Raw genomic sequence first — 25,313 nt, 5'->3', positions numbered from 1 at the left:
GCTGTAGCAATCCTATACTGCCCTCGTGCGGTTAGGAGCTGAATTGCATGTCAAATAAAGGGGGGGAAATAAGACGGCGAATAGTAATAGTCGCATTAAAAAATCGATTTTTCAAAAATAAAACGACTATTCGAAATTTGAAAATCGTGACCCATCCCTAGTTTTGTGTCATCTGGCTGTTTTGTGTCTCTTTGCAGTTGCTTTGTGTCTCTTTGCAGTTTCTGTGCATCTCTTTGTGGTCTTTTTCAGTGACTTCCTGGTAGTTTTTTGTTAATTTGATATATGTTTTGCAGGTGAGGGCCATGGGGGCGCCTGACACTTTGGATCCCTTGGCCTTTGCCTGATAGGCCCGTTGAGTAATCCCTCTGTAACATAGGAGTGGCAGATATGTTGTTGTTTTTAACCAGCAAGAGGTTTGTCATGCTATACACTCACTGGTAAGAGTCCACCCACACAGATGCAGTGACAGGGCTTTGGAATGATGTTCGCTTGCTCCTTTGACGGAGATGGACAGTATTTGTGGCAAAGCGTTATTGCATGGCGTCCGAAAGCTGGTGACAGTTAGCATGGCCACCTGGGTGTCATATTTCCATCGGCGCCTAAGCCATTAAATACCCATGACTACTGCTGCAATCATTTGTCCTGGACATGAATGCAGATTTCAGCCTTTCCCATTAAAATACAAGGGCCAGATGTTAGAGGATGTTTGTGGGTTTTGTGTCCAGTGGGAAGGGGGCTTTGGAGTTGGCAGTGAACTGTGTTCTATTGTACATCAGAAAATTGTCTTTACTCATCTTTAACTTAATTTTTGTGACGGTTTTGTTTGTTTTTAACTACAGTTCGCACACAATCTTAAATTTGGGCAGCAGGATTTTGTAAATAAGATAACAGGCTATTAATCACAATGCAGTCCGCTGAGAGTCAATGAGTTACATCTCACTGCTGCAGCTCAGCAAGGAAAAACAAAAAGGGATTTTGTACTAGAAAGACAGAATCTAGAAGATGCCCATTTGATTCAGCTAACTCAGAGTGCCGAAGCCTCATATTTAATCTCTTCCACTGGAATCATATCAAGAAGGGATCGTCTCCTGGCCAGTATAGAGAGGAGAGGATGAATGAGTGCTTCCCATTCTGCAGCCCAGGATGACACTGACCTGCCGTGAGACAGAGCGAACTCTCTGCTGGGTAACTCGGGACACGCATGCCACTGAAATAACTGGCCAGGACAATACCCTTCCCCAAGGCTACTTGCAAATGTCTCCTATCGGAAAATAAGGACGCCTTAGAACTTCCCCCGAGCTGACATCTCCCATGACCTATTTTCATTATGGCTGATGGTCGGTGACGAGCTGCAGAGTGCTAAATGGAGAAAGGACAATACACAGACGAGAGCACACAATGTGATGATAGCTGTTTGCCCAGAGTCTGACCCGAGCTAAATGATGACGAACACTAATAGTCTAATTTGAGACTTGTGGTCTCGGCTGGTTTATGCTGAGCGAGGAGAAACAGAGAAGAAGAGATTAGATACTCCGAAGAACAGGACGCAGTGTTATTTATAGTTATGTGACGGACATTCCCCCACAAAGACAGAGGAAAGGAAGTCCAGCATCTCCTCAGAGATGCTGGAGAGGTCAGGCTGGAGACCGCTGCAATGACAAGATGGGAAAAGCTGGAGAGCGAGGGGTGAGCAGCTCTGTGGTCCCCCAGGAGCAGTTGAGCCTCGCAGGGCTGGAGGCTAAGACGTGACAGGGTGACATCTCCAGAGGTGACGGAGGGGAAAGAAGGAGCCAGGAACTAGGAGATGCTCACAAGAAGCAGCAGCACTTTAACCACAAGACACAGCCTTAGGGCTTGCTACGAGCACTCTGCTGGCCGTCCCTGTTGAGCCATCACACACGCATATAAACAAACAGACACCGCATACATAAAATTCATCGCAGCTTGTGTAGCGGAAAGTCCCAAACGGCACCATGAGTAAATTTCCACATCACAGCACCTCAAGTCTTATACACAGAGGATTCACACACTGTACTAACTCGGCTCGATAACCTCCCCCTCATCCAGGCTTGTGACATTTGCAGAGAGAGCCTTAAAGAGGGGGGATAAAGAGGGAGGAGAGCCAGAGAAGGGGGTAGCATGCTCCTCCTCTCCCCTCTCCTCTCATTAGAATTCTCTCATCAGTCTTCCCCATGGAGCGTGGGGGGACATGTCAGGGTTTATTAATCGCTCCAGGAAATATTATTGACCTGGACCTTCTGCTCCCGCTCTCCCTGCTGCAGTCAGTGTCTCTGCTCTGCTGCCTCCACATTCCTCCGGTGTCCTGTCTGGACACATTACAGGACACTGCGGCACAGCGTGGAGGCTTCAACACACAGTGTCTTCATTGACTATGCACTTGGCCTGGGCTTTCTTTTTCACCGCAGCTGCAGAACACCACACACACACACACACACACACACACACACACACCTGCAGCCTTGGGGAGACAAAGCACACTCTGCTCTGCTTCATTATGGGGTGATAGCAGCTCTGGTGCTGGTGCGCATTGCTTAGATTCCAACTTTTGTGAAAATGAAATAAAATAAAAAAACACCTTGAAAACTGCAAACATCTCAAGGCTTATTGGTTTGCAAAGCTCACCAGCAGATTTCAAAGGAAAAGCGGTGCTTAAATCAATGTGATGTGAAACCCGTTCTGAATGCTCAAACACTAGAATCGATCTGAGAAACTCCTTCATCCTCCCTCCTCTGCATTCTTCTACTGGGAGAAAATGAAGGGATGATCAGAGTCAATCAGCTGAGACTCCTGGACGTCACTATGTGTATGGGGTTCTGGACACAGCTCTTGGTGCTGTGGGTGTTGGCGTGCATGTGTGTGCATGTGAAGGAGATGCTATTAAAGAGGAATGGGGGGGAGGTGGCCGAGAGCAGATCATGAGGGTGTATGTGTTAAGCCTCTTGCAGCCTGACTCTAGATTTCGCTCCCCGTGATGTGATACATCCAGTTTCGCTCGGCTTAACCGCTCATTCGTAGTTCAGTATCAGCTGATGTCCAGGCCTTATGTTGGCATGCATGTTGTGTGTATGTGTGTGTGTGTGTGTGTGTGTGTGTGTGTGTGTGTGTGTGATGTCTAACATATAGCACACGCTATATCCTGGAAATCACACATTTCAGCATGGAATAGCCACAGAAACTGCTGAAGGGAAATGGCTGTTATCAGCTTAAAGTGGCATTTAGTCAAGTTCTCTTTGCTCAATGTGATAACACACTGATTAACACATGATGCCTTATTAGAGTAGTAAAATCATTGCTTTGGATTCGGATATGCAGCAGTGGTATTTGTGGACACACATTCTTTTGATAACATTAAAAAAAGAAATATAAAAATGGATGTTTCCTTGGCCTGGGTGTCATCTTTGCAATTTTTTCTCAATGGGTTGGTGAGAGAGCATGCTGTCATGACCAGCCTTGTTTCTCAAATACTGGTGTATTGCACCTCCACGTGGACTTACCAGGCATTACACTGCCAGCTTTATGACAGGAGTAATGAATGACCAGGATATGAGTGTGTTGTTCCATTGTGTCCCCGTGAACTTTGCACCGATGAGCACATTCCTGAAAGCAGCCGTCATGAATAAAGAAATATGCCTCAGATCTGTCAATAGCTTTTGTGCTCCCTAAATGGCGATATTATCCAGCGGCCATGTTCGCATGAATCCTCACTTTCGCAGACATGTCTGGCACTAAATTTAATATCCGTCTTCATTTTGTTTTCCTGCAGTTACAATGGTCCCACTTCTTTTTTTGGCGGCAGCCACGACAACATCCAATTCCACGGGCAATGGCAACCATACACAAGGTAAGAACAATAACAAGGGCGATGCATTGCCCTGTGTGAGGCTGAACAATTTCAGATGGCAACAAAATCCCATCGCTATCCACTGCAGTCATCACTTTTCCCCAAGATATGATTATTATGTGCCTTCCTCAGCGCATGCATCTGCTTGATAATAGCCTTTTGTACAGACTTGTTATTACGGGATCACAATGAACTCCAGCAGCCCCGCACCGTAATTTACGGCTTATTGTGCGTCTTTATAAACACAGTTAATAGCTGGCTGTGTGGCTGTGACTCTTGGATGAGTCTCCATTCTTAGAGCTTCTTTTCCATCAGACAGACATACCGACAGGACGAAATGGGCTGATGCTTATCTCTGTAGACGAAACACTACAGAAACCAGTTATTAAATCAGGCCTGTGACCAGGGGAGAACACGGGAGGTGCTGACTATTGATTTAGCTTTGTCAGTTATGCAATACACACATGGCTCAAATGCATGAACGCAGCACACATAAACCTATGCACATATTTATTCGGCCTTGCTCCCTCTTCCTGCTTCTTTGTTGGCGGTGTTCCCTGACCCCTTGGCTCTGCCTCTCCTTCTTCCTCAGAAGACGTTGCATCCCCCGGCCACCACATCCTCCCCACCGTGCTGGTCCTGTCCCTGCTGCTGCTCATCGTTGCGCTGCTAGCCTGGTACTTCCTCAGGTAAAAAAAAAAAAGAAACGAAATCTCCCACCCCCCCATTTCTCACCTCACCTCCCTTCTCGGGACCCCCGCTGACTGGCTGTGAGCCAGGCTTGGGGGCCGAGCTCAGGGTGACAAACACTTCCTCCTTTAGTCATTGAGGCGGAGCCCAGTCAGGAAGTGCTGCTAGTCGACTCCCTCTCATGCTTTAGTGAGAAGAGAGCAGGCAGCCAGGCTGTGACAGAGGACCTAGACGGGCAGCAGAGGAGAGAGAAGGACAAATTCTGTACCACATTCGGATTAGAGCGCCGTCTTTCCAAGACATCAGCTAATGAGAAAGAATAGCTTCAGTTTCAGATGGTGCGACAGAAAGCCTTTTCTTCATGGTTACCTAAATCTTGAACTTATATTACCATGACAATTGAATATTACGTTTTGTGCCATTCTGTTCTCATTTCATTGAATATTTTTCTTGCAGGTTAAAAAACCAGAGAAAAGCAGTCGTCACAACAGTCGACAAGAAGATACCAAATGGCATCCTGGAGGAACAAGGTAAGACTGTTGTGAATCAAACATTGTGAGAAACAGCGAGACAGTTTCTAGATTGAGAGAGCGACAGGCTGGCACTCAAAAGAAGCACAGCAGTGAGAACATGAAGTAGAGGTGTAGAAACAGGAGGCGAAGAAAGAGACAGAGATTCAGACAGATAAAGGGAGGTGTTTAAGAGGCGGCAGCTTTATGTTTGTGTGTGCAGGTCCCACCACTGCACTGTGGTTATAGACTTCCTGTAGTTAATGTGAACAACAGAGCTCTGTTATAATCAACACCATGTATAGCTTCTCGACACGATCTATAAAATTACTACCACCACTGGCTGCAAAGATCAGGGTGGTTTTTACCTCTGAGCTGCATCGTTTATATTAAGAACTGATTTGTGTGAAGTGTGCTGACAGCTATTGGACTTCACAGGAAACAATACGTCTTGAGGAGCTGCGAGAGTTCTTTAGGAAGTGTTTTCTTATCTGGCATTACAATGGAAAGTGCAGAACAGGTTGTATTCCTGCAGATAGGAATGTAACTTAGGATATGTGGCTGGAAAAGCACACCCAGAGGTGGCTGTGAATAACAAGGCATTAGCTGAGCTGCTAATTACTGTGATTGTAAACATGACACATTGTCCACTTTTTCCAGGGTGTCTGCAGGTCCTTAAATGTCTGAAATTCTATTTTGTAAATATTGGGCTTTAAAAGTTATCATATAGTCTTAAATTTGGATTTGTAAGATCTTAAATGCCACAAATGTTTTATCTAATTTCTTAGGTTAATCTAAATTAAAATTCTAACTCATTTAAATGACCATATTCCTACATAAAGCCTCTGCGTCTGCACGGGACGTCGCTGCACATATGTGTATATTTTTACACACGTACAGACTCAGCACAGTGAAGAAGTACATATTTAATTCCTACTATCTTAAGTATGCACATTTTTATCTCTATTTTATTGAAATTATTTACGTATTTCTGTTTCATAGTCTTTTTATATTAATATATGAATAAGAAAAAGATGATTTATCCATAAATCAGCCTTAGATTTGGTTAGAAATAGCTTTAAAATGTCTGAAAAAGCATGAAATTTAAGTGTCTGATACCTGTAGACACCCTGTTTTTCCATAAAAAGTGATGTTGTATTTAATTTTAACTTTAAAGGGTTACTAAAGTTGGAAAACATTGCAGTATATATTAAGATGCAATGTTAAATCAGTTCAGGAAGCATATGTTCTGCACTAAAGAAATTAAATATACTCCTCCTTGAGCTTTATTGATGTTTAGATGTTGTTTTTGTATTTTTTAATCGATAAAGGTGAAAGCAGAAGTGTCATATGTCTGTTTTATAAACATTAATGCTGTTTGTAATGACAGTATTGTTTTGCCTTTATGACTCTATACATGTGTGTGCTGATTTGATATGTGTTGTGTTTTAGAGTTTGGATACAGTACTGAGTCGTTATACACCATTGTGCCACCAGGTCAGGTATACAGGGTGGCGACGCCAGGAGCATCATGTTACTAACACTCTCTCAGTAATTTTTTATTTAACCTGAGTGCTAACAGAATGCCTAGCCGGGTGCTTTAGGGAGGTTTTCCACTCCAGAATGTACAGGGTGCTGTAAGTGGGGTCCCTGGGGTCCTTTGGTTCTCTAACACCTGTTGATGTTTGGTGATCATTGAATACTCACACTCCTTTTGTGTTTTTTCAAATGTTAAGGTGGTGGAAAACACACACCAATGTGTCATGAGATTTGAAATCAGTTTGACAATCATTAAGGTTTTTGCAGAGTAGTTTGATAAACTTATTGTCAAATTCAGTGGTTCCCAACCAGAAGGTGCTTTGCCAGTCGGTTTAAAATATATATATATATATATCACGTGTAACAACTGAACGCTATGTGTTGTGATCGAGAGAAAACTAGTTGGCATGTGAGCAGAGACATTTAAACAGTTTGCTTATAGATTAACAGAAATGATATTGAAAGTAATGGTTAAATAGAGTTAAGAGTAAAGTTAGCTAAAAGTATTTAATAAATGGTTGTAACAACGCTCACAGTAGGATCAAACATAATATAACAATATCCACATTTATATAATTAATAGTGTTACAGGGCTCAACATGAACTTTTAAAAGTGGTTGCCAGGTTTGCAGCCAGGCATCAGCTTGTAGTTGCTGACACTGAAAAAACGGTAGCCGTTTTTAGTCACCTTGTATTTTGAGTAATAGAGATACTGTGTAGGGGGCGGCACATGACATGTTCTCCATGTGTCAGCATGGGTTTCCTCCAGGTACTCCAGCTTCCTCCCACAGTCCAAAGACATGCAGGTTAATTGGTGACTCTAAATTGTTCGTAGGTGTGAATGTGAGTGTGAATGGTTGTCTGTCTCTATGTGTCAGCCCTGTGATAGTCTGGCGACCTGTCCAGGGTGTATCCAGCCTCTTGCCCAGTGTCAGCTGGGATAGGCTCCAGCCCCCCGTGACCCATGACAGGATAAGCGGCTACAGAAAATGAGTAATTGAATAAATGTATTTGTGTCAGCTTAATAATTAAAATGTGGCACACTTTGTAATTTGTGTTTTAGCCAAATATATTACCATAAAACTTCAATTAATAGCCCGGGCTATTATTTGCTTAGACCCTTTAATTCCTTTCACACAAACTGCTGCTCAGTAAAGATGGTAAATATAATCAAACTGTTAATTTAAACCAGTATTAATATTAGTAATTAGGCTTCAGATAGTATTCCAATTAGAGAGTTACGACACCTGGCATACCAACACAACACCACTTCATCCTGTTAAAACAATCCTCACAACTTGGATTAATTTTTATGAAAAACCCTTTTGATCCTTTTAATCTGAGGACCCTTACAGACGAAAGAAATGAGTAACTTACAGGGTCATCGAGGAATGGACACATAATTTGAGGTAGGTATATAGGCTACATCCGAAGAATTTCTATGAAATGAACTACTTGTTAGTTGAATTTGCACTTTTTTTTCCGATGTTGACGAGTTAGCCGCACTGATGGCAATGCCAATTTTTCAAAATGCTCTCCAATGGCACTCTCGTAATCGCTGGCGTCAAGCTCGTGTTGAACAACAGGTGGTGCCTTGTTCGTCTGACAGGGCTTTGTTGGTACGTCTGGTTGGGAGCCACTGATCTAATTAAACCCAATTCTGTTTTAGAATAAATTCCTCTGAGCTGGTCATTTAATAATAATTTTAATGAAGGACAAATCGGTTATTTTCCTGAACAACAAACAAACAAATCATTCACCATCATTAAACCCCGTCAGACCAGCAGGGATAATAAACCCACTGCCTGCTCTCCCCACAGAGCAACAGACGGTGGTCCTTCTGCCCAGATCCCCTTCAGCCTCTAAGACCTACTTCCCCATCCCAGTGGACCAACTCGAGGAGGAGTACAGGCTCCGCTCGGCCGACGATGGCAAGCTCTTCAGGGAGGAGTACAATGTAAGCATTCTCTCTTCTCCGCCTGGAGGTTGGAGTAACAGGTGGTCGGAGTCTTTTGCATTCTGCACAAGTGGAAGTAGTGTTTACATCTGGTGTTAAAGTATTGTGGCGTATGCACATGCCATGATTTACAGGATTGCCACATCTTAAGTGTACCTTTTTAAAGCTCTACATAAGCAAACATACCCATATTATCAATATGTAACGTTGTGTTGTGCCCTCGACTGCGGCAACAAAACCTTTCGACAATATATCTACAACTGGAGTTTCCCACAACGGCTATGATAAGCTGTGTGCGCGAGGAGGCCGAAGATTTTGACCTCTGTGCATTTTTTTATTTAGGAAAACTACTGGAGTTAAATGTGTCACATTGTCCATGACACATACTGTACACATACACCCACGTACACATGAAAAATACCCTTTAAGGTATTTGTGGCTATGATAGGGGATCTGAGTCAAAATAAAGTGTGTGACTCATGGCTCATGTAACACATTAGTGTGATTTTATTCAGACAGTTTGTCAGCACAGACAGAGGAAGTTGAAGTTCTCAGCTTTTAATGGTGGTACGTTCACTGTAGGTAGCAGAGGAAGTGCCTACATCGAGGCTGAACAAAGCCGAACGTACAGCACAACACAATGCACTGGTCACAGATTCTACACAATCTGACTGTTACGTTGTTTTGCAGTCCTTGCCGGGGGGTAATGCCCAGGGGACGTACGAGGAGGCTAACAAGGACGACAACAAGGAGAAGAACAGATACCCCAACATCCTTCCCTGTGAGTTTACTTTCTGTTCTATAGCAGCTAGATTTTCTTTTGACTCACACTCAAGAGCTCACAGTTTCCTGCCTGCCTGTGTGTGCACGTCTTTTTTTTTTTCTCACAGTAGGTCCTCCCCACTAGCTCATTTCATTCACAATGAAACACCTCAGTCTTGAGTTTCCTCACCCTTCTTCCCTCATACAGTAGCAGTTCCCATCACTCATTTGTCTCATTAATAATTCAGTGTGCGATGTATTTTTCTTTATCTGTGCATTTTGATCTGTAACGGAACACATCACCCACAAAATGGTCATTTGTATATCAGTTACTCATCCTGTGTTGAATTTGTGAATGCGTTTTTCTCGCACACGTCCACGGTGAACGGAGAATCCAAAAACAGAGAGAATTCTTGTTAAAATAGAGTAAAAGGGGGCTGTGTTTAATAGCAGTAAAGCTAAATTAAACCATTTGTTTACAAACTCTCACACCACTTGTGCAGTCTAACCAGGTCTCACGCTCTCACGTCCCAAACACATGTATTTTTGCTAAAACCCTAATGATTTAAAACACTTTTTGGATTCTTCGTTCACCAAGGAGGCATGCAAGACAAACAGGGTGAGTAACTGATACACAAATAATCATTTTGTGGGTGTAGTATTCTTTTAAAGCCTCAGATGAAAAGATTGAACACTCTCACTCCCGCATGGTAAATATGAGGCTTGTGCCAGAGGCTGGTTAGCTTAGCATAGCGTTAAAACTGGAACTGGGCTAACTTGGCTCTGTCAAAGCTAACAAAATCTGCCTACCAGCATCTCTTAAGCTAATTTATTAGAGGTACAGTGTGTAGGATTTAGTGGCACCTAGTGATGTTGCAGAACAGAAACTTTTCCCGTGTGATGGGTGTGTAGGAGAACGGTGGCAGATGTGAAAACACAAATGGCCTCATCTAGAGCTAGTGTTTGTTTTGTCCATTCTGGGCTACTGTACAAACAGCATTACAGACTCTGTAGACATACTGTAAACGGCTCATTCAAAGGTAACAAAGACAAAACAATGTGATGAATGTTATATTCCATTTCTGCCAAAAGACGCCCCTAAATCCATCACACTGAACCTTTAACACTTTTAACTGATTAATTTGTACAAGAATTGACAATTAGCTGTTGTTGTTTTTTTAAAACTTAATTTTTATTTAGTTTTCATCAACAATAATGGACTAGTCCATACCCATTAAGTGCACAGTTGCCCACGTACAGTTTCATATGGTGTGTGTTTGGGATACAGGTCATAGGAAATTGCAGATTAAATAGTCAACTGAACCCATTAAGAAGAGCAATGTATTCAGACAGAGTTTTGTGAATTTGATAGTACAATTGCTTTATTGAAAGTACAGTAGTACCATTGCCAATAGTGGGATAGTTAGTGGGCTAAAACTGTACATTAGTAGTTGAGGTAGCACGTTGAAAGGCAGATAGTTAAAGTCATTGCCTTATAGAAGCTCAGTTTTAGTAAGTTTTCCAACTTTTGCCAAGAGGGAACTTTAGATATTGCTCCCTAGATTATGTTCACCCAGTTTCATGCAGATCGCTCAAACTTCCTAGTATAGGAAGAGATCGATTTTAAGTGTTTTTCAAAAAATTCAAAATGGTGGAAAATCTATATAACCGGAAGTTATGGGTTCTTGAGGAGAGGCATCTCTGTGCAAAGTTTCATGTCTACCACATACGGGGCATGAGATATGCCCATTCAAGGTTTGCAATTTCAATCGGTGCTATAGCGCCCCCCTTTGGCCAATTGATGTAATATTGCTTCATTCGCATCCTCCCATGACCCTCTACCACTGTGCCAAATTTCACATGGATTGACCAAGTCAGTGAGGAGAAAAACGTGGAACAGACAGAGTTTTCGTCATTATATAGTAAGATAGCTGACCAGAGCTCTACTGGATAATAAACCTTGTTGTACTAAGAAAGCCATGACAGGACTCGACAATTAGCTGTTCTATGGGAGGTTATGTGCCAGACTAAATGCTTGCCTGAAGCTAGTGAGAGCTAGTGAAGACTCCTCTTCCTAACTTAATATTTACCTATCATATTTCTTATGAGAGTTGTATCCCTCTTCTTGTCTAACTCTCTGCTATAAAGCAAATAAGTATTTCCCCCAACAAGTCAAACTACTGTGCACTCCTGCACTGTAACAGTGTTTAATAGGTCACATACTCTATGTGTTGTTTTTCTGCTGTTACCCTCTAAACCAAGGGTGTCAAACACACAGCCTGCGGGCTAGAACCGGCCCGCCAAAGGGTCCAATACGGCCCTCTACATGACTAGACTAAGTTAAACAACGTGTTGCCTACTTCTTGTGAAATTCTGCTTTGAGGCTTTTTTCCACCCTGACGTGAATACTTACTGTGACCATGTTTTAAGAAATCGAACATTGTGCAAAATATCGTCAATCAGCATCTTCAGTTCAAAAGAATCTGCGTCAGGAAGTGTCTGGATAAATGCACATGTACTGACAGTGAGAAGTCGACTGTCGCAATGTGGAAACACTGAGACATACTGTTGAAATTGCACTTATTCTTCTGAGCTGATGGTACTTATGGGTTATTGTGCGATGGGTTTATTGTTCCAGCCCATGTGAGATGAAATTGAGCTGCATGTGGCCCATGAACTAAAATGAGTTTGACGCCCCTGCTCTAAACTTTCCGATGTATTCTCACCAACAGACGATCATTCCAGAGTGGTGTTGACTCAGCTGGATGGAAATCCCTCTTCAGACTATGTGAATGCTTCTTACATTGATGTGAGTTGTGCTTTCTCATCATTCTGTTGAACATGGTACATTCATTTGTAAAATGGCAGCACTAACCGTAGCAGAACAACAGTTATTGCCTTATGTTCTTAATGAATTCATTTAATCATACATCAGCATAATACTTACTGACTGGTAATCTTATTGTACAATCAGCAGTTGATTTCCCTTTTGTTACTGAGTATACAACTTCTCTATTTTGGCTTAAACCTTGAGAAAATCTTCCATACTTGTTCTTGGAAACAGCAGTTGAGGACGCAATCTCGCCACAAGGTCTATTAGCAGATGTTCTGGAGCTTTATATTTATCTATTATTTTATTATTTACATGGGCTGGCATCCCAGGATATTGCTGAACCTCTCTGCCACTACTCCAACTCCTGACCTCTTAGATCCTCCAATGTCCTTTAACTGTCCTACAATCGAGGCTGGTGGGTAAGGGAGATCGTGCTTTTGTGGTAGCTGCGCCAAAGCTGTGGTAAAGCCTTCCATTCTCAATTAAATCCTCCCCCTCCATTGACACTTTAAAGGCCAATCTTAAAACGTACATGTTTTCAATGGCCTTTGGTTGTTTGTAACGTTTTTTTTGTGTCTGCAGTTGTTTATAAATGTGCCATATAAGTAAACTTGATTTGATTAAAGTCCTTAACTTGATATTCATTTCCAACAGGGTTACACGGAAAAGAACAAATTCATAGCAGCACAAGGTAAGACACAGTGGCGCGCGTGGGAATGACATGCATAATTATGCTCATCTGTATTGTTAATTTCATGTCTTAATAAATCACATTACTTCAACTATTTGTTTTTCTCACAGGCCCGAAAGAAGACACCGTAGCAGATTTCTGGAGGATGATCTGGGAGCAGAAAGTAGCGACCGTTGTCATGCTGACAAATCTGAAAGAAAGAAAAGAAGTGAGTGATTTGGCCTTGTTTATTATGTCTCGGCTCCCCTGCTGCAGTGTCCGTGAAGACGATAATAATGACTTCTTCCTACGAGCTCCAGGGTTTCTTCTCCGCTCCCTGTGAAGGGGGCAAGCGAGAAGTCGTCTCTCTCTGTAGGGATTAATGAAGCATCACAAAAAGATTTCAGAAGAACTGTGCTCCAAATCGATTTCATTAGTTACAGTCAAAGGTGAAACCTTTCTGATTTAAACTATTCATTTCACACCTGTAATCTCCCCTCTGACATCTGTTTTTCTGCTATAATTGCTCTGTCTTCGTTGTGAACCGTGTGAACCAGAACTCCCTCGCTGAACAAGGAGAGAGGAAAGCTAAAAGGATCAATAAGAAGAGAATTGGCGAAGATTTAAATCAGCATGTGGACGCTTTGAAATCAATGGCTACATAATGTGTAATAAAGTCCTCCACGGCGGCATCATAATCACCCAGCAAAGACTTGTATTGAGTGGTTTCTCGCCTCTCACTTATACTAATCTGGACTGACTGGCTGTGAAATTGACGCATTTAGTAAAGCTCACCTTTGTGAAGTCATGCATTTGAGCCATTTTGTTTCTTGAAAGGAAAGTCTTTTAATACGTTCCAGAAGAACAGCTCCATTATACTGTAGGTATTTAATATCGACTCATGGCTGTCAACTCTCCACAGGACAAGTGCTACCAGTACTGGCCGGATCAGGGCTGCTGGACCTACGGGAATGTGAGGGTGGCAGTAGAAGACTTCACTGTCCTCGTCGACTACACCATACGCAAGTTCTGTATTCAATATGTAAGTTTCAAGCAGTGCTTGGGAAATGTATGGTAAAGGGACAGTTCACCCTAAAATCAAAAATACACATTGTCTTTTCACCTGTAGTGGTTTATAAATCTAGATTGTTTAAGTGTTGGAGATATAGGCCGTGGAGATGTCTGCCTTCTCTCGAATATAATGGAACTAGATGGCACTCAGCTGCCCGACAAACCTGCTGCTTCTTCCCACTTTAACCTGAATAACAAACCGGGGCTCGGTGCTCCGGTTGGATCTAGCTGGGAAGCTAGCGGAGGCTAACTGGCTGTGCTTCCCTCTGGTCATGCTGCGGCTAACGCTCCGCTAGCCTCACAGCTAGCCCCGGTTTGTTATTCAGGTTAAAGTGGGAAGAAACAGCGGGTCTGTCGGGCAGCTGAGTGAAGTGGAGCCTGAGAGGAAGCACCGGTTAGCCCCGGTTTCACTACAGGCAGATTCACTCGCTACAGGGGCGAGGAAATAAAACCTGAACAGCCAATCAGAGTGATCTCTCTCACCGACTAGCTCCGCTGCCGATTCAACATGCTCAATCGGCCGAAAAGCCGCCGACGGGGCGGAACACACCGCAAAAACTAGGGCGACAGATGCTCACTGACGGCCAAACGTTGGCTTGTTGTGTCAGGGCCTTAAGGCTCCGTTTCCACCAAACACTTTTGGTATGGTACCTTTGAGCACCTCAAGCCGAGTGCCATCTTGTTCCATCATATTTGAGAGAAAGCAGACATCTCTACGGCTGGTATCTCCAACAGTTTTAGAGTTGTTAACTTTTATAAAATTTTGTCATATTTGCTGAAACTGTCACTACATCCACACAGAAGTACATAAGACAGAAACAATCAGGTTCCTCCTCCCACTCCTTGTTCCTCTAATGGCATTTGCTAGAATCCATCTTATGGAAAACTACCAGTCACAGCTGAGGAGTCTCTACTGCAGCTGTCAGTCACTGCTTGTGAACTGCCGTCAAACCAGGCAGTGCTGATCAAATATGAATCTGTGTTCTGTCACTACATGCCTATTTCTCGCCTCACGTGATTTCAGAAACATATTTTAGTGTACTGTTTAGCTGTAAAAGGAGACAGTGAGCCAAAAACTAAGCACCGCCAACCAGCCAGACCAACTGTTTTCAAAATGCCAGCCAGCTCATAAAGGGTCTCATTTTGCAGCTCAACAGTTCACTAAAATATGTTTCTGAAAACATGTGAGGCGAGAAACAGGCAATGTAATAACAAATATTGATTCATATGTGATCAGAGCTGCGTAGATCGACAGCTGCGAGAAACAGGCATGTAGTGACAGAACACAGATTCATATTTGATCAGCACTGCCTGGTTTGACGGCAGTTCACAAGCAGTGATTGACAGCTGCATTAGAGACAAAAGATTACAAGCACTACGAGGAGGCAGAGGAAGATAATATCTGCCTCATGTTCTACTCTACTACAGCTTTAACAGGAACAGGTGTGGCGTCTGTGAAACATCACTGCATACTGTTTGTGTAGTTAAGTTCCTTTTTCATAGGAAGTCAACTAGACAACTTCTAGTAGCTTTGAATTTCTGAATAACTTTTGAACTTTTGTTTTCGTTTCAACATGAAGAGTTACCAAAGATTGCTCTGGGGTCAAATTGGGTCTGTTGTGTCTTCAGACTTGTTATGCAGGTGCTGTTAACACCATTAACTGTGTCTGTGCTTCATTTGTGTCTCTGTGTAGCAAGCCAGTGATGCCGCTAAGACTCCCAGGCTCGTCACCCAGCTTCACTTCACCAGCTGGCCCGACTTTGGAGTTCCTTTCTCCCCCATCGGCATGCTCAAATTCCTCAAAAAGGTCAAGGTGGTCAATCCCCCCTTCTCTGGGCCGATTGTGGTCCACTGCAGGTACCACAACGCTGAGCTAATGGCTCATTGTTTATTATGTTGTTGTTTACTTGGATCTACGTGCTTCTGACTGAACATCACTTTTAAATGGTTTTAATTATACAATTTGTCTCTATGGAGATAAATAGCTGGAAAACAAACTGTTAGCTATGTCTGGAAACACTGTGAGTGGCTACAGCAATACATGTGTTTACAAGCACAGACGTCTCTTTGTTTCACTGCTGTTGTCTATTAAACATTCCAGCGTCAGCTGAGGATTGTGGTTCACTCCATCTGTGGTTTGTTTTGTGTCCCTGCAGCGCTGGTGTTGGGAGGACAGGAACCTTCATCGTAATAGATGCCATGATCGACATGATGCACGCAGAGCAGAAAGTTGATGTGTTTGGGTTCGTCGCTAAGATACGAGAGCAGCGCTCACAGCTCATTCAGACAGATGTGAGTCGGAGACGAGTTTCCTCTTGCTTATCGTGCCACATGACATTACACTAATACCTGACAGATAATGTGTGAATTATACTTCCTTAATCATCTGTAAATGTTCAAATGTGCTTGTGCATATTGTGTGTATTAACCTGTTTGTGTGTCTTCTCACCTCAGATGCAGTACTCATTCATCTACCAGGCCCTGCTTGAATACTACCTCTACGGAGACACGGAGTTGGACGTGTCGTCTCTGGAAGGACATCTGCACAAACTGCACAACACCTTTGCAAACGGTGACCGGGTTGGCCTAGAGGAAGAGTTCAAGGTTAGAACTGCTATATCACAATCCATAATAATTCACATTTAAATTAGTGCCAGGCAATGTAATTATATTATATAGATATCGTGACAAGAGACTAAATATTGTCTTAGATTTTTGATATGATAATATCATGAGCGATGTCTGTTCCTGGTTTTGAAGGCTGCATTACAGTAAAATGATGTAATTTTCTGAACTTAGTAGACTGTTCTAGCTGTTCTATTAATTGTCTTTACTCATTTAGTCATTTTATCCACATTACTGATGATTATTTATCAAAACTTTCATAGTGTACGTATGTTGTGAAAGCACCAAAGGTCAACCCTACAATATTTTATGCAATCAGCATTTTGGCATCTGTTCAAAATTAGTGTTTTATTATTATTTAATTTTTATTTAAATGTTAATTTAAATCAGATATCAAGTCTATTACCGCCAAACTAAGAAACAGCTAGAATACCAGGAGCAGCTGATTTAAAATCACCTCTTTTTAATCTACAAATGACAGTAGAAAAATCATTACAACTGTTGAGTTCAGATCATCAGACTTAATATAACACTTTTTAAATCTTATTTTATGAATTAATTTTATCAATTACATTTGTACAAAAAACAACCATGTGCATAAAAACATTTCAAGCAAAGGAAGAGACCAGCACCTTGTTGAATCTATGCCATTCTCGGAACCCATCAGCTGTATTCGGCGTCTGACTTCCGGCAGACAGCGATACAGCCTCTGGGGGCAGACCCAATTTTTTGGCATTCCGGTTTGATTTGGTCAGAGGAGGCGAATTTCCGTTTCTGGCTTCTGTTTATATATAAGTAAATATGCTGAACCACTGCGATGGATTCAGAGTTTGCAGTGACGCCAATTATGTTCCGCCTCGTTAGTTCACCACACGGACCATTTAATCTGGCAACAACTGCAGCCAGCTCAAACGTGATTGGTCAATATCACGCGGACTACAAACAGCCTACAACCGGAAACCAGGGCTCTTCCGCTCTTCTTCCGGAGGCAAGATCTCCGGGGTTTGACTACAGACTACATTCACTGAATGTAGAGTCTGTATATAGAGACTAAATCTATGCCACAAAGAAATTAGGCAGCTCTGAAGGCAAAGGAGGTCTAACTCGGTACCAGCACGGTGTACCTAATAAAGTGGCCAGTGACTGAAAACCTGTGTTGTCTATATTTATCACTGAAAAACCAATTATTGCTAATAAATTTGTTGCGTAAAAATGAGCCTTATGAAAGCACAAGAACTGAGAAATGTGCCATAGCCTACAGATTTACTCACTAATACTAAAATCTTGATAAGTGTGTAGCGATCGTTTGCAGGTTTCTAACGGTTTGTTTGCTTGATTTCTGTCCAGAAACTGACCAACATGCGAATAATGAAGGAGAACATGAGAACGGGGAACCTCCCTGCCAACATGAAGAAGAACAGAGTTCTGCAAATTATTCCATGTAAGAGAAAAAGGAAACCCACACAACAAAAATAGACGGCATGTTCCATGTATCAGCTTGCGGCAGATTTAACCTCCAGATTATATTGTTTGTCACTATGTTTAGAGTCTGAACATGTTTTTTCCAATCTGCTCTGCTGAGCCACTCGGGGTCACTTTGTGTACCTGATGCTCTGTGAACATGTTTATAAGCTGCACTGTTTCAAATGGTTTCCTGTTGTATTCCCATTTCAGATGACTTCAACAGAGTAATTCTCTCCATGAGAAGAGGTCAGGAGTTCACCGATTACATCAATGCATCTTTTATAGATGTAAGCGCACATTTTATTACCTCATGCCTTCATTCTTGCATTTATATCTGCAGTAGTTCAGGGGTGTTGCTACTGAAATAGATAACAGGGATCTGAGTAATGTGTGTTTTGCTGTGACGCAGGGCTACAGACAGAAGGACTACTTCATTGCCACCCAGGGCCCCCTGACACACACAGTGGAGGATTTCTGGAGAATGGTGTGGGAGTGGAAATGTCACTCCATTGTCATGCTCACTGAGCTCCAGGAGAGGGAGCAGGTAAGCTGCTGATGACTGTGAGCAGGCTGAGAGTAATGACAGCATTAACCACTACAGCAGAGCAACACAAACCATCGTGCTCAGATTTTCTGCCTCTTTCACAAAACTACTTTCATGTCAAGTCATGTTCGTGCAGTATTTTATACTCTGAGCCAAAACTACTTTAGGAATATTTACATTCCATGTATTCCTGCAGTTTAACTTACTGCCGGCATTAAACAAACACGTCTCTCTGCTTCTGCAGGATAAATGTTGCCAGTACTGGCCAGCAGAGGACTCCGTCACCTACGGAGACTACACAGTGGAGCTGAAGGGAGACACTTTGTGTGACACCTTCAGTCTACGAGACTTGGTACTCACCTTTGTCCCGGTAAGCAAATTACCTCGCACTATCACACAGCTGTTAGAATGAAGCAGTTAACGACACATTATATTTGCTTGTCAGGGTTAGATAAGATCGCAGCAGTAGGGTTGTCCCGGTTTTTTACATTAAGCCAAACACCAGAGGTTCCACAGGTGGTGTACTTGACCCAGCAGCTGCTCCTGAGTAGCACATAATGACAGCATGTAAAGGTGCGTGTCCACGGGGGCACTTTTTTTTAAGTGAAAGGTTGCGCTGCTTCCCAGCCTTGGATGCTTAATAGGCGTGCCGTAAGGCCTGTGGGCTGTCTGCTCGCAGACTTCAAACATGTTGGCTCATCTGGAAACTTTCTCTGTTATTAAACGTTACGATGTTATCTGACAGGGCTGCCCACGACTAAGAATTTTCCTAGTCGACCGATAGTCATCATTTAGGGCCATTAGTCAACTAGTCACCCACATGTTTACAATATTAATTCAACTATCAAATGATATATTTTGAGCAGGGCAAATTAGGGGCCGTACACATGCTGCGTCTTTAACCGCCTGGAAAACAAGAGGTCTGGCACTGGGTGCTACTGCGACTAAGCGACCAATGAAATCTTGCCGACTAACGTTTGGTCAACTATTAACGGGCAGCCCTAGTTTTCGAAAACATTTAAGGCGAGAAGTAAGCCATGCAGTTGCTGAATCAGTCTTCCCTTTAGATCGACACCTGTTGATGCACAGCTGCTCATATAGACAATGAATTGGAAGGGTGGAAATGATGAATCCTGCAGACACATACCATTACAGCAAGTGAGCATCAGACTATCAGAAATGGCAATATAACCAGTAGCAAGTAGGCTGCTATCGGCGATGGTCATTTACCAGAAACTTTCAGCTCCCTGTTGATCTCCCTCCTGCCAGCTGCCACCTCATTCTGTTTTTTTTTTTAGTGAAATAAAAAGGTATCGTATAGATAACTCTGCAATTGAACTTCACAAATCAGCTGTTGTTCATCAATTGCGGCGCTTTCAAAGCAAGCAACACGAATGAATAGAAACAAGACGTCCAACAAAAATTTTACTCAAAATGGTGCACCACATGGCTGTGTGTGAGGAACCCTATTTTATGGCTTCAAATCCAAAATGTTAACATACTAGTGCAGTTTTCTTGAGAGACCATGCCATGTCTTAACTCATCACCCCAAAAAACACATGAACTTTCTAGTAAAACAATGTGTACATCTTCCGCTACTGAAATTTGATCTCCTTCATGTTGCCGACAGCGGCCTTGTTTCGTCAGACACTAGTGGCTCCTTTAGTCCATTTATAAACATATAAAAGTTAGCTTTAGGCACAGGTTTCTGATGTAGAATAGCTTGTGCACCAGACCAGACTAGCAAAACCAGAAATTGGCCCAACACTATGCAGCAGATGCAAATGTTGTAATCAGTGAGTTAGAATAAGAGGGAGTTAAAGAGGGGACGTGGACGGGTGGAGGAGGAGGAGTTAGAGGGGGAGAGAAAGAACAAGCTTCACAGGATGTAACTTGATTGTCTTATGACAAGTGAGTACATAAAACTCTTTTGGCTGCCAGAGGAAATGTGGTGGGCAGGATGTGTTTAGGATTATCAAGTGGGAGCCTCCCACCTCATATATTTCATTAAATTCGACCCACATCACCTCTGAGAGGCTCAATAGTACATTCCTGCCTCCCGGAGCAGCACCCATCAGTCCACCGCTAATCTACTGCACACTTAACCTACACCGACATTGCGCCTGCCATTATGCTTTCATAGGCTGCTAATAAATCATATTTGAAAGGTATTATGATCTCTTGTCTGCCTGTCCATTTCCTCTCAAAGGAGAAGCAGACGAGGGTGATCAGGCACTTCCACTTCCACGGCTGGCCGGAGATCGGCATCCCGGCCGAGGGGAAAGGCATGATCGACATCATCGCCTCAGTGCAGAGACAGCAGCAGCAGTCTGGGAACCATCCCATTGTCGTACACTGCAGGTAGCTTCAAAACACACATTTGAGCCTGGTCTATATTGGCCTTTATATTTGTTTAAAACAGTATTGTAGATTCTGTGCTTGCAGGCCACTGGTCGCTCTTGATTTAATTTCTAAGAGTTTTTTGTGTTTGTGTGCTGCAGTGCTGGTGCAGGGCGAACAGGTACGTTCATTGCACTGAGCAATATCTTGGAGCGAGTCAAGGCCGAGGGCCTGCTGGACGTGTTCCAAACTGTGAAGAGTTTACGCATGCAGAGGCCTCATATGGTCCAAACTGTGGTAAGTATCAACACAAGTGGATCATAAATAACCGTAAGAGCTACAAAAATGTATCAGGGTATATGCAGGAATCCTTCAGTTAAATTTAATACAGTTAAAGACTTTTTAAAACACCCTTCCCATACATTTTAAAAACTCATCGCCACTTCAAGTTCTAACCATTAACATCAGTGACAACTTAGGTTTACCATACACTGATTGTATGATAGCACAATTTAACAGTCATAATTGTAAGTCCATGGACCACTGTATCAATGCAACATAACGTAGATAGATGGGGTGGAAACAAAGCACAAGTGAATGAACTAAGTGACTAAGCACATGCAAGGTTGGTAGTCTATCAATTTAAAAAAAAATCATAATAAAATAATGGTATAGTAAGCCAATTTATCAATGCATGTTAATTATACTTGAAACAATTTCAGTACTCATTTCCAGCAGTATCAGTTCACTGGTACCAGCTGCATTTTCTCGTTCTGAATGTTAATGTTTACTACAGTCATTCTGCTGTTCTCTGCTACTAACCAAGAAAAGAATCGTCATCTGATGTTACAGCCTAATTATATTTATCTTTTTTTTGTTTGTTTGTTTTTTAATTAAATTTTATCAGTGTTAAATTTCCCTGTGGCACCAAATATCGTTTCAAATATTGGCATTTTTCAAGGTGTTGAAGTTAGAAATTCCAGTATCAACATTATGCCATAAAAGGTCTTGGTATAGTCTGATTAAAATATAATGAAAAATGTCATAGTATTGTATGCCCTCAAAAATAAACAAAAAGTCATAGCATGCCATAAAAAAGCATAGTATAATAATATAAAAACATCATAGAATAGTATGCCATATAACATAAAAAAATATAGTACAGCATGCTAAAAAAAATGTCATAGTATAGTACAGCATGTTATAAAACATAATTCTAATAAACCATAGTATAGTGGTATAGTACGCCATTAAAAGTTGAAAAAAATTTATGGTTAAGCATACCATGAAAATTAATGAAAGTAACAGTTAAGTATGCCATAGAGAAAGGAAGGTGGTAGTATAGTATGGCATTACAATTAAAAAAGTAATAGTGTAGTTTGCTATAAAAGAAGTCAAGTTTGCCAGAAAAGCTTCACTGTAAATTATGCCTTAAAAAAATATTAAAAGTCATAGTATAGTCTGCCATAATAAACGTTATGGTTAGGTATACAATAAAAAACAATGGAAGTAATTTTACAGTATGCCTTAAAAAAGGAAAGGTCATAGTATAGTATGCCATTTAAAATTTGAAATGTAATAGTAAAGGATACCATAAAAAAAGTTATAGTATAGAATGCTAGAAAAAATGACATAGAAAGGTATGCTATATAAAACATCACAGCGAAGTGTGACATGAAAAAAAAAAAGTCATAGAATCCCATAAAAAATGTCATGGTATAGTACGCCATGCGTGAATAAGTATTAAAAGTAAAAGTAATAGTAAAGTATGCCATAAAGAAAGGAAGGTTGTTGTGGTCAATTATACAATAAGAAACAAAGTAATTTTACAGTTTGCTATACAAAAAGAAAGGCCATGGTATAGTATGCCATTTAAAAATGAAAAAGTAATAGTATAGGATGCCATAGAAAACATCATGGTTAAGTATGCCATGAAAAAATGAAGGTCATGGTATGTCATAAAAATGTCAGTAAGAATGCCATTAAAAATGTTTTTAAGTCTGTTTTATGTTCTGCCATAAAATAATTTGCAAAATTGATTTATGTATGACGTATATTGACTAATGTTGATGTTACGGCTGTTTTATTATGCATCTTATTCAATATTTCGTGTTTCTTGCTTTATCTTGACTGAAACAGATTTGACAGACTACACCCTAATCCATTTTTCTGTCTCTCGTTCTTCCACAGGAACAGTATGACTTCTGCTACAGGGTGGTACAAGACTTTGTCGACATTTTCTCAGACTATGCCAATTTTAAATGACGAGATTTGCCTTAAACATGGTTTTTAATGTTGTTTTCTAAAGCTGGTTTGTCAGTTTTATGGGTTTCTTTAACCTGGTCAAATGATCTATTTTGCTATGCACTTGTCCTACCATTAACTCCATCCTCGCTGTAATATACTGTATGTCAGTGGATGAAAATTGTAAATGAAAAAAGTTAGATTAATAATGTATATTTCACATCATGTATGATAATTATTTTGTCATGAAGTGTTGTTTCAGACTTTGTCTCTTACTTCAGTTTTGTTGTATAATACTGTACTTTAAGTGTTTATCTAAGTGTTATTTTGGATTGACCACGTAATATTTTCAAGAGTTGTAGTTATTGTAAATGTATTTATGTATTGACGATGACATTCCATTCTTGAGTTTGGAGAACACGACGGGAATGTTAAGATTTTTTTATTTTTTTTTTAAATGTAAACATACAGTACATAATTTCATTTATTGATGACTTCTATCTGAGATTAGAGGCGATATTGAGACTACATGCCCATCACGAATGTGATGCTCTTTCCATTGGAAATATTGTCAGAAAGAGAATGCATCACATCAGCCATAATGCCGAAAACGTAAAGTTATCTAACAGAGGCAGGTGACGATACAGGGGCTTATTTCTGATGTGGATTCAGGCAGAAGTTTCTCAGTTAAACGTATCACAAAGTCATGAAATACCATTAAACTGGTTTTGTACCTCAAAAAAAAAAAGGTATGCAACTACGATTAACATGGATGTAACAGTCTGCCTTTTGTCTGTAGACAGCAAAAAGTATTTTGCTAAAATGACTGCACATTAAAAGCACATATAACCAAGCCTTTTGCCAAGAACCTGCAATATTCAAGAGTATGTTTATTGCTTTATTTGTATTATAAATTTTTCACAAATCAGTGCCATATGTACTTTTTTAAGACATGGAAAAATAGAACAACCCTGAGGTGAAGGCTGAGCATTACGAGGTGATCGTAAGAAAAGGTAGGTGTAGTCGCTAAATGCAGTAGAGTCAGTACGATTTCATGACAACCTGTGTCAGATGCATAGTTAACTCATAGAAAGAAATATTTAAAAGTTAAACATTACATGAATTCTGTAATGGCAGCAACCACAGTACACAGGTGGTGATTCAGTGCCTGCTTAATGCCAGAGCAACAAAAAAACTCATATTATCAATGTTCAGTTACTTCATATCTTTTAGAATCATGGGTTCGTTTTTTTCTCACATAGGTCAAAATGAGGAAGCAGAATGTTTTATAGAAAAGAGTCTAATAGTATTTTAACTCATAGGAAAGCATCTGAATGTGAAACAGCTTTTCTGTGCATTTTGTCTATGACAGTAACCCCCCCATCTATCTGGTACTCCAACATTAAACCAAATATTTGGAATAATTTGACCAAGCTCTGCTTTAATCCTCAATGAAATGTGTGATTTTGTTAATGCTGTATGTAAATACTACACGACAAAATGCTAACATTGTGAAAGTGGCTGAGCAGCAAGGATCTGTCAAGTGATTTTTTGTGCTGTCTGTCTGTGGGAGATGTTGAGGTGCTGTACAAGAAGAGACTTAACAAAACAACCTGAGTCGATTTTCCCATGGCTTCTTTTCTGTCTACGCCTTCCTTTCAAGAATATGGAGGAGGCTCTGTTTTGACTACAGCTCTTTGCCTTTGCTCTCTGTGGATGGTCTATCCATGTTTGGATTCTCAATGTCTTTCAAATGCAAGTTGCAATATTAAATTTATCTGAAAATGCCTTGGGGAGTCAGTGAAAGTTTTCTTGAGGGAAAAAAAAAGTTTTAAAAAATCTAGTATAGTATCCACTTAAATGTCATGAAAAAGTAATGCTAGTATGTCATGGAAAAGTCAGAATGTTTTTCTGTTTAGAATGTTTTACAAAATATTTAAAAAAGTAATACTACAGTATGCCTTAAAATGTCATAACAGAAATCATGGTTTAATATGTCATAAAAAAATGTATTTTCAAAAGAAAGTTGTAGTACGGTCAGTAATAGTATAGTATAGTATAGTATAGTATGCCATAGCAATGTCAAAGTGGAGTAAGTTTTTCGAAATGTCGTTAAAAACAGTAACAGAACATTATGCCCTAAAAATATCACAAAAAATTAAGTATACTATGTTGACCAAAATCATGAAAAAAGTCATAGTA

The 25,313-nt window shown here is 41.0% G+C and overlaps 1 protein-coding gene across 8 annotated transcripts in view; it reads left to right on the top strand.

The window, feature by feature from the left end:
• ptprea (protein tyrosine phosphatase receptor type Ea) overlaps positions 1 to 24,896 on the top strand; it is a 91,360-nt gene extending 66,464 nt beyond the window's left edge. For 3 of the 8 annotated variants that reach the window (XM_050060011.1, XM_050060013.1, XM_050060014.1), the window contains 20 exons: positions 3,785 to 3,862; positions 4,455 to 4,551; positions 5,009 to 5,082; positions 6,514 to 6,558; positions 8,421 to 8,557; positions 9,248 to 9,338; positions 12,052 to 12,128; positions 12,807 to 12,843; positions 12,954 to 13,051; positions 13,745 to 13,864; positions 15,588 to 15,751; positions 16,051 to 16,186; positions 16,349 to 16,498; positions 17,867 to 17,960; positions 18,194 to 18,270; positions 18,393 to 18,527; positions 18,772 to 18,897; positions 20,737 to 20,888; positions 21,029 to 21,164; positions 23,058 to 24,896. In XM_050060011.1, coding sequence (XP_049915968.1) covers positions 3,790 to 3,862; positions 4,455 to 4,551; positions 5,009 to 5,082; positions 6,514 to 6,558; positions 8,421 to 8,557; positions 9,248 to 9,338; positions 12,052 to 12,128; positions 12,807 to 12,843; positions 12,954 to 13,051; positions 13,745 to 13,864; positions 15,588 to 15,751; positions 16,051 to 16,186; positions 16,349 to 16,498; positions 17,867 to 17,960; positions 18,194 to 18,270; positions 18,393 to 18,527; positions 18,772 to 18,897; positions 20,737 to 20,888; positions 21,029 to 21,164; positions 23,058 to 23,132 — 2,094 coding nt within the window. In that variant the 5' untranslated portion in view covers positions 3,785 to 3,789 and the 3' untranslated portion in view covers positions 23,133 to 24,896. Of the gene's footprint in view, positions 1 to 3,784; positions 3,863 to 4,454; positions 4,552 to 4,633; positions 4,891 to 5,008; positions 5,083 to 6,513; positions 6,559 to 8,420; positions 8,558 to 9,247; positions 9,339 to 12,051; positions 12,129 to 12,806; positions 12,844 to 12,953; positions 13,052 to 13,744; positions 13,865 to 15,587; positions 15,752 to 16,050; positions 16,187 to 16,348; positions 16,499 to 17,866; positions 17,961 to 18,193; positions 18,271 to 18,392; positions 18,528 to 18,771; positions 18,898 to 20,736; positions 20,889 to 21,028; positions 21,165 to 23,057 lie in introns of those variants that run through there. The other 5 variants (XM_050060015.1, XM_050060017.1, XM_050060016.1 and 2 more) reach the window with 5 other exon arrangements.
• The last annotated feature ends 417 nt before the right edge of the window (positions 24,897 to 25,313 follow it).

The sequence above is a fragment of the Epinephelus moara genome, chromosome 13, assembly GCF_006386435.1.
Source record: "Epinephelus moara isolate mb chromosome 13, YSFRI_EMoa_1.0, whole genome shotgun sequence".
Classification (NCBI taxonomy): domain Eukaryota; kingdom Metazoa; phylum Chordata; class Actinopteri; order Perciformes; family Serranidae; genus Epinephelus; species Epinephelus moara.
Note: the sequence above shows the minus strand (reverse complement) of the source record. Positions and strands in the feature narration are given on the sequence as shown.